The 12,900-nt window shown below is 45.0% G+C and overlaps 1 protein-coding gene across 7 annotated transcripts in view; it reads right to left on the bottom strand.

Annotated features, from left to right (window-relative positions):
- cpeb3 (cytoplasmic polyadenylation element binding protein 3) overlaps positions 1–12,900 on the bottom strand; it is a 109,223-nt gene that overhangs the window by 39,923 nt on the left and 56,400 nt on the right. For 4 of the 7 annotated variants that reach the window (XM_061910851.1, XM_061910850.1, XM_061910853.1 and 1 more), the window contains 2 exons: positions 10,329–10,352; positions 825–992 (listed from right to left, as the gene is read on the bottom strand). In XM_061910851.1, coding sequence (XP_061766835.1) covers positions 825–992; positions 10,329–10,352 — 192 coding nt within the window. The remainder of the gene's footprint in view (positions 1–824; positions 993–10,328; positions 10,353–12,900) is intronic. The other 3 variants (XM_061910852.1, XM_061910854.1, XM_061910856.1) reach the window with 1 other exon arrangement.

The following is a 12,900-nucleotide window of genomic DNA, read 5'->3' as shown; positions in this document are numbered from 1 at the left end:
AAGGCCTCACATTTTGTCCTCCAAACATATTGCTGGGTATGGTGGCCAAACAGCTACATTTTTGTTTTATCTGACCACAGAACTTTCCTGCAGAAGGTCTTATCTTTGTCTATGTGATGTCAATTGTGTCAAGAGGAGGGGTCAAAAATTCAACCAGAAGCTGGCCAGAAGCTTGTGAATGGTTACCCAAAGCGCCTTATTGCAGTGAAACTTTCCAAGGGACGTGTAACCAAATAAACATTGCTGTATGTATACTTTTGACTCAGCAGATTTGGTCACATTTTCAGCAGAGCCATAATAAATTCATAAAAGAACCAAGCTTCATGGATGTTTTTTGTGACAAAAAAGTTATGTGCGCCAATCACTCTATCACAAAAAAAAACAAGAGTTGTAGATATTATTAGAAACTCAAGAAAACCATGACATTATGTTCTTTACAAATGTATGTAAACTTTTGACCATGACTGTACATATATATATTTTTTAACGAGAGCATAAAGGCCTCTTTACGAATTTCTAAATACATTTTAACATTAAAAAAGCCCTCTAGACACAAAATAACACCAACATAATCACCTTTACGAGGAGCTAACTTCGAATGATGATGTGGCAAGCGACAACTGTGTTGCAATATTCAAGAGGCTTTAGTCAGCCACAAGCGTGTTGTACACAAGTAATATGTAAGAAATGGGCCCACGAACAAAATATTTTTTGGGGCACGAAAAGCCTAGAGTTGGCCCTGCACTGACCACGACCCACGTTGTTTAGCATGCCAGCACAAAAAGAAGCGAGGGCTGACTCGGAACCAAGCAAACATCATTTACCTTCGTCTATATCAGGGGGTAGGCCACCAACAAAGACCTTCCTGGAGTAGCGCTCCATCCTCTCTCCATTTTGGCAATGGGTTGGGGAGTTCATGCTTGGGGTGAAGGACGGGTCACCATGGCCATCGTCAAGGAAGCCATCTTCAAAGGGAAATAGGTAGGAACGACCTGCAGTTGGACACAAAGAAGAAAGGAGGCAAGAAAGGGAGATAAAAGATGATAGTACAATGGTAAGTGACAGAATAAATGTGTATAATCATCATTGTAATCTCAGGGATTTCCATTAGTTGCAAATTGACTGTTTGGTTTGTCTGAAAAGACATTTTGCCTCTCATCGCAACGTCTCTACGCATGAACTGATGAGAGAGACGAAAGGTCTTCTAAGACAAACCAAACAGTCCAGTTGCAATCAATTTAAGGGATTTAAATTCTCTGAGAATTTCTTCATTGTCAACACAGGATCAAAAATAAATGTTTTAAAATTATAAGTATGATGGGTGATTGAGTAAAGCCTGCAGAGTGGATTGACATAATGAGCACTATAATAACTAATACATATTGATCAGACAGGTGAGATTGTGTAAACCTGAACATTAACTCAAGAGGCTACTTTTCCACGGTACAATAACTAATCAGCTTGGCGAGACTCTCTACTCGCTATTGGCCCAGGTAAAACTAGGTACCATTTCTATTATGTATACAGTTGAGGTTTTAAGCTTAATGAGGCAATACCCTAGGAGTGATGTAAAACACAGCTGGTTGCTTATAAGTGGAGCAGATTAGTTGTTACTGTACTTTTTCAAAACACACTAAAATAAACACCAAAATTTAACTACCACTATTATATGCCACAAGTCACTACTTTGTTGTTGTTTGTTAAAGGCCTACTGAAACCCACTATTACCGACCACGCAGTCTGATAGTTTATATATCAATGATGAAATCTTAACATTGCAACACATGCCAATACGGCCTTTTTAGTTTACTAAATTGCAATTTTAAATTTCCCACGAAGTATCCTGTTGAAAACGTCGCGGAATGGTGACGCGGTGACGTCACCAGTTGTTGCAGACATGTACTTCCAGCACTGCTCACCGCTAAAAGTCATCTGCTTTAACCGCATAATTACACAGTATTCTGGACATCTGTGTTGCTGAATCTTTTGCAATTTGTTCAATTAATAATGGAGAAGTCAATGAAGAAAGGTGTAGGTGGAAAGCAGTGTATTGCAGCTGCCTTTAGCAACACAAACTCAGCCGGTGTTTCCTTGTTTACATTCCCGAAGGTGAAGCTTTACTATGGAACAGAGCGGTCAAGTGAACATGGTTGTCTACCACATGTTAACCGGCAGGTTTCAGTGAGATATTTGTGGTAATAAGTCGGCTGTTACCGTAGTTATGAGCGGGGCTTGCGTCCTCCTGCAGCTGCGGACCCTCTTACCTCCTCCCACCGGAGACACTGGCAGTCACCACACCCGTGGCCACACCCCTCCGACTTTCAGGTACCATATAATCTCACTAAAACACTAGTAACACAATAAACAGATTAGGGATTTTCCAGAATTATCCTTTTACCATGGATTGATTAACGAGGACCCCGACTTAAACAAGTTGAAAAACTTATTCGGGTGTTACCATTTAGTGGTCAATTGTACAGAATATGTACTGAACTGTGCAATCTACTAATAAAAGTATCAATCAATCAATCATCCATACATCCATTTTCTACCGCTTATTCCCTTTTGGGGTCGCGGGGGGCGCTGGCGCCTATCTCAGCTACAATCGGGCGGAAGGCGGGGTACACCCTGGACAAGTCGCCACCTCATCGCAGGGCCAACACAGATAGACAGATAACATTCACACTCACATTCACACACTAGGGCCAATTTAGTGTTGCCAATCAACTTATCCCCAGGTGCATGTCTTTGGAGGTGGGAGGAAGCCGGAGTACCCGGAGGGAACCCACGCATTCACGGGGAGAACATGCAAACTCCACACAGAAAGATCCCGAGCCTGGATTTGAACCCAGGACTGCAGGACCTTCGTATTGTGAGGCAGACGCACTAACCCCTTTGCCACCGTGAAGCCCCAATCGATCAATCAATCAATAGAAAATGTGTCTAATAACATCTGAATCGCTCCCACTGTTCTTGCCTTTTTTTTTTTCTAGTCCTTCACTCTCACTATCCTCATCCACAAATCGTTCCTCCTCGCTCAAATTAATGGGGAAATCGTCGCTTTCTAGGTCCGAATCACTCTCGCTGCTGGTGGCTATGATTGTAAACAATGAGAGGAGCTCCACAACCCGTGATGTCACGCGCACATCGTTTACTACTTCCGGTACAGGCAATACTTTTTTATTAGCGACCAAAAGTTGCGAAATTTATCGTCGATGTTCTCTACTAAATAATTCTCTACTAAATAAGTTCTCTACTAAATAAGTTGCGAACTTTATCGTCGATGTTCTCTACTAAATCCTTTCAGCAAAAATATGGCAACATCGGGAAATAATCAAGTATGACACATAGAATGGACCTGCTATCCCCGTTTAAATAAAAAAAAAATCTCATTTCAGTAGGCCTTTAAGTCTCTTAACTAAGTGCCTTCATTGCAGCTTTTTTTTTTCAGGATTCTGCAGTATTATTTTGAAGTGGACAAATAAAAACACTATAGCGTAGCTGATACCGTGCTGTGGAAACGCAGAAAATGCAGTATTTGAAGAGCATATTATAAAACATAAAGATGAGCAATAATAGAAGCACCCATTTGCCAATATAATGAGTCACCAAGTCAGCATATAGTCCCCTCAAAAGGCACATTGGAAGGACACCAAGCAAACAAGCTGAGGCATACGTTTGCTCGGATGCGTCTTGACTATTAAATCATACAGTGGCATTTCAGTTTTCGTATGTCCCGCTTTCAGTATAACTCGGTTTTCAGCAACATTTTGCACTAATTTTCTTACACTGCCTTGATTATCGGACAGCATTGCTCTTTAACTGGCTTCCCGGGGGCCAAATTAGGCCTGGTAATGACACTATACGGGCCCTCGAGTTCAGTTTAAAACTTGAGAAACAACTTTTTTGCAGCAAATTCCCCAAAACACTAGAGTGCTCCTGTTGTATAGAGGAACTTGGATCATTGTAAACACACTGGCAGATCCCTGCATTGGCAGCTTAACCGCGCTAGCAAACATGGAACACAGGGGTAAAAAATGTTGATTTACATAACTGAGGCGTTCTTCAAGCCACCCCTTAAGTCCTCTCCTTTTTGGCAGTTTCAAATATTTGCCATAGTGTGATTTATCATATTTTTTGCACCATAAGGCGTACTTAAAATCCTTTAATTTTCTCAAAAATCAACAGTGCGCCTTATAACCTGGTGTTTGGGTATGACATGTACATTCCTGTAACTTTGTCTGTAAAATATATCCTTGTATGAGCATTTCTGTAATCACAAATAGCATTTTACAATTAATATCCATAAATGACAGTAGAATGAGTACACATCTGATTCGGAAGTCATAGTGTAACAACCTGGTATTTACAGTTTGAGTGGTGTTGGAGTTGTCTGACTTTTTGTGTGCCCATAAACGCATAAGTGGCCATGAGTGCATGTGTTGATGCAGGTGAGAAAGAGCGAGCGGCTGCTGTTGCTATGACAGGTGAGAGAGTTAGTTTTGGCCTGGTTTGTATGGAAGACAATGACCAGTTTTGCTAGATAGTTTACTAAGGTTTTTGATGTGGTTACAGCCAAATATAATGGAATTCCTGTCCTCCATTCAGCGTCTCAATAGATGTTTCAAAAATTAAACAATGTTGACGAACATTGCCTTATCTCTTGTGACCACTTGTTGTCACCTGTCACTCACAATTGCGTTGCAAAATCATACAGAATAAATTGTTGTGGGTTTATTGTCACGATCCGCTACACAGATCGTTTATTGTTTGCTTTTGTGTATGTTTTGATCACATTTTGGACTCTGCCGATCCCAGTATTTGAGCACTTCCTTGTTTGTATTCGTCACCATAGCGACTTCATTGGTTCCACCTGCACTGACGCCCGGCGCACACTTGTTTTTGATTACCGTTTCTGTATTTATAGCTGCCTCCTCCCTTTGTTCTGCCTGAGTTCTTCACTTGCTTTTTGAAAACACTCACGTTCGATTATCTGGTCCTGTTTTTGGCTTGCTAAGTTCCACCTTAGCTTTTGGGCGCACGACAAGTGCAGCTTTTGGACTTTACCTCAGTGCTAGTGTTAGCCTAGCTCCCCGTCCATTGCATGCGCTTTTTTGTCTTTGCATCTGTGTTCTTTTGTCATTTTATAAATTAAATCCAGCTCCTACCTGCTTACTTGCGTGTCTGGTCCCATGCATCTTGAGTTGACACATCCGCGCATCGCAATGCGCACCGAACGTGACAGGAAGAACTCAGCATCTCGTCATCTCGCATGGGGCATGGAGCCGTCGCCGCGCATGAAAGTGCTGCTCCCGACGACTTCTTCCGCGGACAGCAACAAGTCCACTCCAGCCCAGTTTTCCCCGTTGAGGTTTGGCAAATCCGCTTCTTTTTGTTTTAAACCAGTTATCTACTTGGCAGTTTGGCAGAAGCTACCTGCCATTGACATTCCTCCACTTCCGCGTGTCGACGTCGCCCCTCCCACAGGGGATGACGTCATTCTCCAAGAATTTTTTTTTTGAAGCAGTTTTTTCCCTCTGTAAGCCCCCCACTAAGGCTTTTCACTCTAAAAGTAATTTTTATGACATATTTTTTTCCTAATTTAGTTTTCCTCAGTCCTTTGATTTTGTAACCCCACCCTCTGTGACTTTGGCTCCACCCCCAGTAACTTTGTCTCCCACCAAGTCTGCCCCCTTCCTAACCTCCCTCAACCCTCCCATGGGGTCAGTCTCTGGTCATGAGGAGCCCGTCTGGAATCCGGGTCTTGAGGGGAGGGCTAGTGATAGTAGCTGTGCTACGTAGGTGGCACAGCTACGAACCACTAAGCCGCGACGTCCTCCTAGGCCTCCTCCACCGGCCCCTCGGCTAGCTGTTCCTACTCATAGTTCATGTTCTAACCCAGGCCCTAGTTCTAGTTCTAGTCCTGAGCCGACCTCTGGTCCGACTTGTAGACGACTCCTGGTCCAACTCGTAGACTGACGCGTAGTCCGAGTCCTGGTCCGAGTCCTGGTCCGAGCCCGGGTCCATGTCTTAGTCCTGGCCCTAGATCTTGTATTAGTCCTTGTTCTAGTCCCTGTCCAAGTTCTTGTTGTAGTCCTAGTCCTCCTCGTAGTCATCTTTGTTCTAGTCTAACTCGTAAACTGATGTGTAGTCAGAGTCCTGTTCTGTTTCTAGTTGTAATTGTAGTCCGAGTCCTGGTCCGAGTTCAGTTTCTCCTGGTAGTCATCGTAGTCGTAGTCCCACTCGTAGACTGATGTGTAGTCCGAGTCCTGTTCCGAGTTCAGTTTCTTGTCGTGGTCGTAGTCCGAACCCTAGTCCTTGTCCAAGTTCTTGCCCGAGCCCCAGTGTGACTGTAAGTCCTAGTCCTTGCCCAAGTTTTTGCCCGAGCCCCAGTACGACTGTTAGTCCTGGTCCTTGCCCAAGTCCTTGCCCAAGCCCTAGTTTGATTGTTAGTCCTAGTCCTTGCCCAAGTCCTTGCTCAAGCCCTAGCGTTACTGATAGCCGGTGTCGTTGTCTTAGTCTCACTCCTAGTCTTTGTCTTATCCCCGGTTCTAGTCTGACTCGTAGACTGAGTCGTAGTCCGAGTCCTAGCCTCAAGCTGGTTCACGCACCAGCCCCTGACCTTTGGCTGCATCACACTCCAGCACCTGACCTCTGGCTGGATCACACTCCAGCGCTTGCCTCAACGACGACGACTCTGCCTTATCCCTCAATGTCGAGGACGGTGCCTGCTCCGCGGCTGAAGCCAACGCCTGCTCCGCGGCTGAAGCCAACGCCTGCTCCGCGGCTGAAGCCAACGCCTGCTCCGCGGCTGAAGCCAACGCCTGCTCCGCGGCTGAAGCCAACGCCTGCTCCGCGGCTGAAGCCAACGCCTGCTCCGCGGCTGAAGCCAACGCCTGCTCCGCGGCTGAAGCCAACGCCTGCTCCGCGGCTGAAGCCAACGCCTGCTCCGCGGCTGAAGCCAACGCCTGCTCCGCGGCTGAAGCCAACGCCTGCTCCGCGGCTGAAGCCAACGCCTGCTCCGCGGCTGAAGCCAACTCCTGCTCCGCGGCTGAAGCCAACTCCTGCTCCGCGGCTGAAGCCAACTCCTGCTCCGCGGCTGAAGCCAACTCCTGCTCCGCGGCTGAAGCCAACTCCTGCTCCGCGGCTGAAGCCAACTCCTGCTCCGCGGCTGAGGCCAACTCCTGCTCCGCGGCTGAAGCCAACTCCTGCTCCGCGGCTGAGGCCAACTCCTGCTCCGCGGCTGAAGCCAACTCCTGCACCGCACCTGATCGTCTGCCGGCCTCTGCACCGCACCTGATCGTCTGCCGGCCTCTGCACCGCACCTGATCGTCTGCCGGCCTCTGCACCGCACCTGATCGTCTGCCGGCCTCTGCACCGCACCTGATCGTCTGCCGGCCTCTGCACCGCACCTGATCGTCTGCCGGCCTCTGCACCGCACCTGATCGTCTGCCGGCCTCTGCACCGCACCTGATCGTCTGCCGGCCTCTGCACCGCACCTGATCGTCTGCCGGCATCAGCACCTGCTCCTCTGCCGGCATCCACACGAGCATCGGTGCCGGCTTCGGCTGCAGCCCCCGCACCTTCGTCTGCTGCTGCCAAGCCTCCTCCACATCGGCCACGGGTGTGGGCGTACCCCGGGCGTCCACCTCAGCGGGCGCGAACACCTCCACTCCGGCCACGGCTGTGTCCCTATCCCGGGCGTCCTCCTTGCAGGACGCGCCCTGGTCTTCGTCAGCCACTAAGGTGGCCTCCGCGGTTCCGGCCACCCAGACTGTGTTTGCAGTGACGTTCCACCCGCCGCCGCCACTTGTTGTGTCCCCAGTGGATTCGGGGACACGGTACTTGCCGACCCTCCGCCAAGCCCTCCCGCCACGTTTGGACTGTCTGGTTTTGGGAAGGGGTTGTCTGTATATTGGGTTTTTTGGGGCATCTGGGATCTGCCCCTTAAGGGGGGGGTAATGTCACGATCCGCTACACAGATCGTTTATTGTTTGCTTTTGTGTATGTTTTGATCACGTTTTGGACTCTGCCGATCCCAGTATTTGAGCACTTCCTTGTTTGTATTCGTCACCATAGCGACTTCATTGGTTCCACCTGCACTGACGTCCGGCGCACACTTGTTTTTGATTACCGTTTCTGTATTTATAGCTGCCTCCTCCCTTTGTTCTGCCTGAGTTCTTCACTTGCTTTTTGCAAACACTCACGTTCGATTATCTGGTCCTGTTTTTGGCTTGCTAAGTTCCACCTTAGCTTTTGGGCGCACGACACGCGCAGCTTTTGGACTTTACCTCAGTGCTAGTGTTAGCCTAGCTCCCCGTGCATTGCACGCGCTTTCTTTTATCTTTGCATCAGTGTTCTTTTGTCATTTAATAAATTAAATCCAGCTCCTACCTGCTAACTTGCTTGTCTGGTCCCATGCATCTTGAGTTGACACCTCCGCGCATCGCAATGCGCACCTAACGTGACATTTATTTTGTTTAGAGTTCAGATGGAATTTGATTTTGTGCGTGGCATAGATTTGTTGTGCGTAGAGGACACGCAGGCGTCCGTCCACCTTAGAGGGAACCTTGGTTCTAACTTATATCAGTCAGTTGACCTGCCCTAAAAACTACTGGTACAGCGTGCTCCTTATAAGCCGACACGCCCTACTGTTTGAAAAATACGGTATATAACTCAGGTGTTGCTGTAGCTTGTTTACTTCAGAGGCAGTTGGTAGTCGTTTGTTCACCTTAGTTTTCTGGAAATGTCGCCTCCAAAACATTCTAGTTGAATATCTCTGTCGTACAGCCCAACATTACATGGAACAAACGACTGTTTGCCCACATCACTCAGCAGAATTAAGTCCCCAAACAAAGAACCCTTGGGTTGGTGACTCAGGCCCTATCTACATTAAGCCGGATAACTCCTTAAATAAATAATTATTTAGCCTAAGCCCCATTCCAGCCACACTAAACCATCGTGCAAGGTTCCCATCCTTGGATATTTTTTTACACGGGTAAGAGCGCCGTGTATTTCTTGAATCTCCGGCTCTTTGCTTGAAATGGACTCATCCATTGTTTACAAACTGAGTTCGAAGAGGAAGTGGCGCCAGTAAGACCGCGACCCACTCAGGAAGTGACATCAGAAAGAACGCGCCACAGCCAGCTTTGTAACAGACGCTTGTGGAAATCACACATGAGTACCTTAAAAGAAGGAAACTCGATTGCAGCTATTTAGGATACAACACATCTCAGACGGCAACATCGCAATGTTGAGCGACGGTTTTGGATAAGGCCTGGAAGAACGCTAGCCTGGTGGGATATGTTTGTCACAGAGTGTGTGGTGTCATTAGAACGGCAAGAGAACTTTCGAATGTCTAGGTGAGCTGTGAATCTACTTAGCAAAAATCTTCATCCATTTGTTGAAGGGGAGACAACGAGAATGTGGGCTCCCGTGGACGAGGGAAAGCGGTGAATGCATTTGGACTGGCAAAGCAGACTATCAGCTATTGTCCGCGATGTGTATCAAGCAATTACTGAATGTCTAGTTTTGTACTCCATAACTATTGTCGTGATTGCGGCCATCAAGTACAACTGCCAATTTCACCCTACAAGCACATTGTTGTTGTAAAATTATATTTATCTCATTGTTTACTTTCACATGTTCATTAAAGATATGATTCATGTATTATGGCTCAGGTGTGATTCACTACAATAGGGCCAGTCTAACAGTTGCTGATGGTGAGGCAAGCAAGGTTTACTGTTATGAGAAATGTGGCAGTAGGCTACAATGAAACACAGGGTAAGAATCCCCTTCCAGGTCAGAGGTAACTATGACACGCACATTTTTTTCTGCGCATGCGTACTAGGTCAAATTGCGCCGGCGGACTGAGGGGTTAGGGGGTCTTAAACGGTGGCATTTTGTGTGTGTGGAAAAGGATAAGGTTAGGTGGGATATAGCCTGGATAACCATTGCCAGCTTTGTGTAGAAGGGGCCTCAGTCTCTGTGCTTTTCTATTGATTACGTTTGCAAAATAACCCACTATTGCTTAATTGGATTCACACTATTTCTTATGGGTAAAAAAATGCTTGGTTTTCATACAAGACTACTAACAAATAACCAAGGTACCATATATATGTATATATTTTTTTAACCATAGCTTTTATCCCTGGGAATAACCAATAAACACATTTTCTTAGGCCATGTTATTTAAATGAAAATGTATGTTTCTATGATTGGATCAATCACAGTAAAGATGAGAAGCAAAACATGACACCATATTAAGAAACCTCTCATCCTACAAGTAGTGGGCAAGATACAAGCCCAGAGAAGGAGCCACACATTACCTCTTCTGCGGCCAAAGCTCCGGGCTGCTTGTCATCAAAGTGAGAGGGAGGAAAAACAGAGACAGGGGGGAAGGGGATGGATGTTAACACGGGTCGGAAAGAAATACAGACATATGGATTTTGTGGAAATAACACCATTACACGAACATCTCTGAAGGGAACAGGAAATACACAGCTAAGCTTGTTTAACACAAAGAGCGATATTATTACACTTCCTTGGCAACATGCTCGTAGGGTAGTTTTAGTCTTTGACAGACATTCGCATCTAAGTATAATGAACCAGCAATGGCAGTCACTTGTGTTAAATTTCCATAATTAGTCACAAGTGGGACAATAAAGCAGCGTGCATGCAGAGCTTAAGGTAGAGTTGGTTAGTTATTCTCATGTCTTTGGTGAAATAATAAAAAGGTACTCTATGGCTAGGAGTAGAAGATTGCGAGTGAGTGGAAAGTTCTCACGGATACGGAGATAGCTGAGTGACGGAAGAGAGGACGTTGAATGGGAATGCATGGATAACGACATCAGTGCTAGTTGAAACTGCTGCTTCTAATAATTCAATGAGACAGTCAAAGCTGAGTTTTTGTACACACCCCTTTCCATATGACTCGGTTTTTGACTAAATTGTTCGCCAAAATTATGCCGTGGTTTTCATATACTGTCTCGGCCAAACATTGCTTGTAACCAACTAATCCATTCGCCTGCGTATCATTTTGTGGAATTAAGTGCCCAAACAAGCCAACCACCTTTTTATAATCACATTCAATATTCAATGGGGTTGAAGTCAGGGGACTGTCATGGCCACTGTATCTTTCAGGCCTTCTTCTGAAACGAAGCCTCAGTTCACTTTGAGGTATGTTTGAGATCTTTGTGCTGTTGGAAGGTCCACAGACCACAAACAACATGATATTTTCTCCTGGATTCCCTGATACTTAATTAAAATACTCTTGTCTCCCAACGCACTGCTGGTTTCTAGTGCCAGAGGAAATGAGGGAGCCTTTAAGTATTATTGAGCCAAGGCCAAGGTTTGGCAAGGTGTTCATTCTTCCAACTGAGAAAAATTGCTAGTTTTGTTTCATTTCTTGAGAACAGAATAATTGGCTTATTTACATAGTACTAGTGATTAGTGATATATGTTGAGTTCAGGCATGGAGCCCATCGGTGTTCAGTTTCTGTCTTAAGAGTTAAAGCTGAAACCTTAGTGTGGGCTTCCCTTAAGTCCTGCTGTATGTTGTCTGTACTAAGTAGAGGGGTTTTGACCTGATGACAGCCCTTGATAGCTTCCAATTTCCAGCATGTTCAGTAGTGTGGTGTTATTTAAATTTAAACTTGCAATGTTTGCTTCGAGCTACACTACATCTCTAAGATCATTCAGTGACTTTTTGAACTTTTACCTGTTCTGCAGCCATTAGTTGACTTAGCCAACATAATTAACCATGAAAATTAGTCGACAGCAATTGATGACAGCCTATTTGTTTTTGGTCTACCGCCTGACAAAGGGCTAGCTAGTGCGGCTAAAGTTTATTCATAGACAATGTGGAGATGCTTCTAGGCTACTAATCTTCACCTGCATGGCAAAAAATAAACTATGTTTCTTTTTTCAAGTATGATAATCAAGTAGAATCATGTGGCACATCGATCGAGCACAGGAGGAGGCAAGACACAATGCTAACTGTTAAACTAGATTAAATGTAAAATAGGGAAAAAGAAGAATAAGTGCTTTGTACACTTTAACAAAAGTCTAGGTGGAACTGGGTTACAGGAGAGAGTATGAACAAAAAATTAGCAATTAGATTAAGAATAGTCTTGAGCGAGAATGACACATCAAACATCTACTGACCATAGGCCTACACATTTGAAAATTGAAAATGATTAAATAAATTACTGTATATGTTAACTGCCAAAGGGCAAGCCTTTGTAACATGTAATTTGTTTTGAAATGGTTACATTATAATGAAATAATAGTCAACATTATAAATACACACATTTAAATTAGTCTGTTTGAAAATTATGTTGATTGTGGCAGCACTAATGATTACTGCAAACGTCTATAATTTTTTTTTAAATAAATATTTTGCATGCGTAACATATTCCAGCCGGTGGAGCTGTATGGTAGTACGTGGGTAAAAGCTCTGCTGGCTAGCGCTCTCTCATCTCTCAATGCCCAGACCTTGGTTTGATCCCTGAGCAGTGTAAAGGGGACGGACCCAGACAGGTTACACATGCATATTGCATTTTTTCAGGTAACATCAAATCACAGAGCTGTATTGCACGACACACGGAACTTTCTTTGTTTAATTAATTGCTGGGTTAGAGTCTGCTAGGAAATACACTGTGGCATAGACCTAAGATGGACTGTCTTGTGACAAACATAATTGAACTGTTGTCCGAGTTTTTAAAGTTACAAATTCCGAAATATAATTGCCCTGTTATGCAAAACACAAACTGCCAAACCACTGAAGAGGACACTGGCTCTCAGGAATATATGCAGTGGTTAAGGCATTGGGTTTGTTTCAGTGTATTTTACAGGGAAATAAGATATTTTGGTGCCTTCCTTAAACATGACCTCATGTAC

The sequence above is a fragment of the Nerophis ophidion genome, linkage group LG09 (assembly GCF_033978795.1).
Source record: "Nerophis ophidion isolate RoL-2023_Sa linkage group LG09, RoL_Noph_v1.0, whole genome shotgun sequence".
NCBI classification, from domain to species: Eukaryota; Metazoa; Chordata; class Actinopteri; order Syngnathiformes; family Syngnathidae; genus Nerophis; species Nerophis ophidion.
This window is presented reverse-complemented; position numbering and strand designations above follow the sequence as displayed.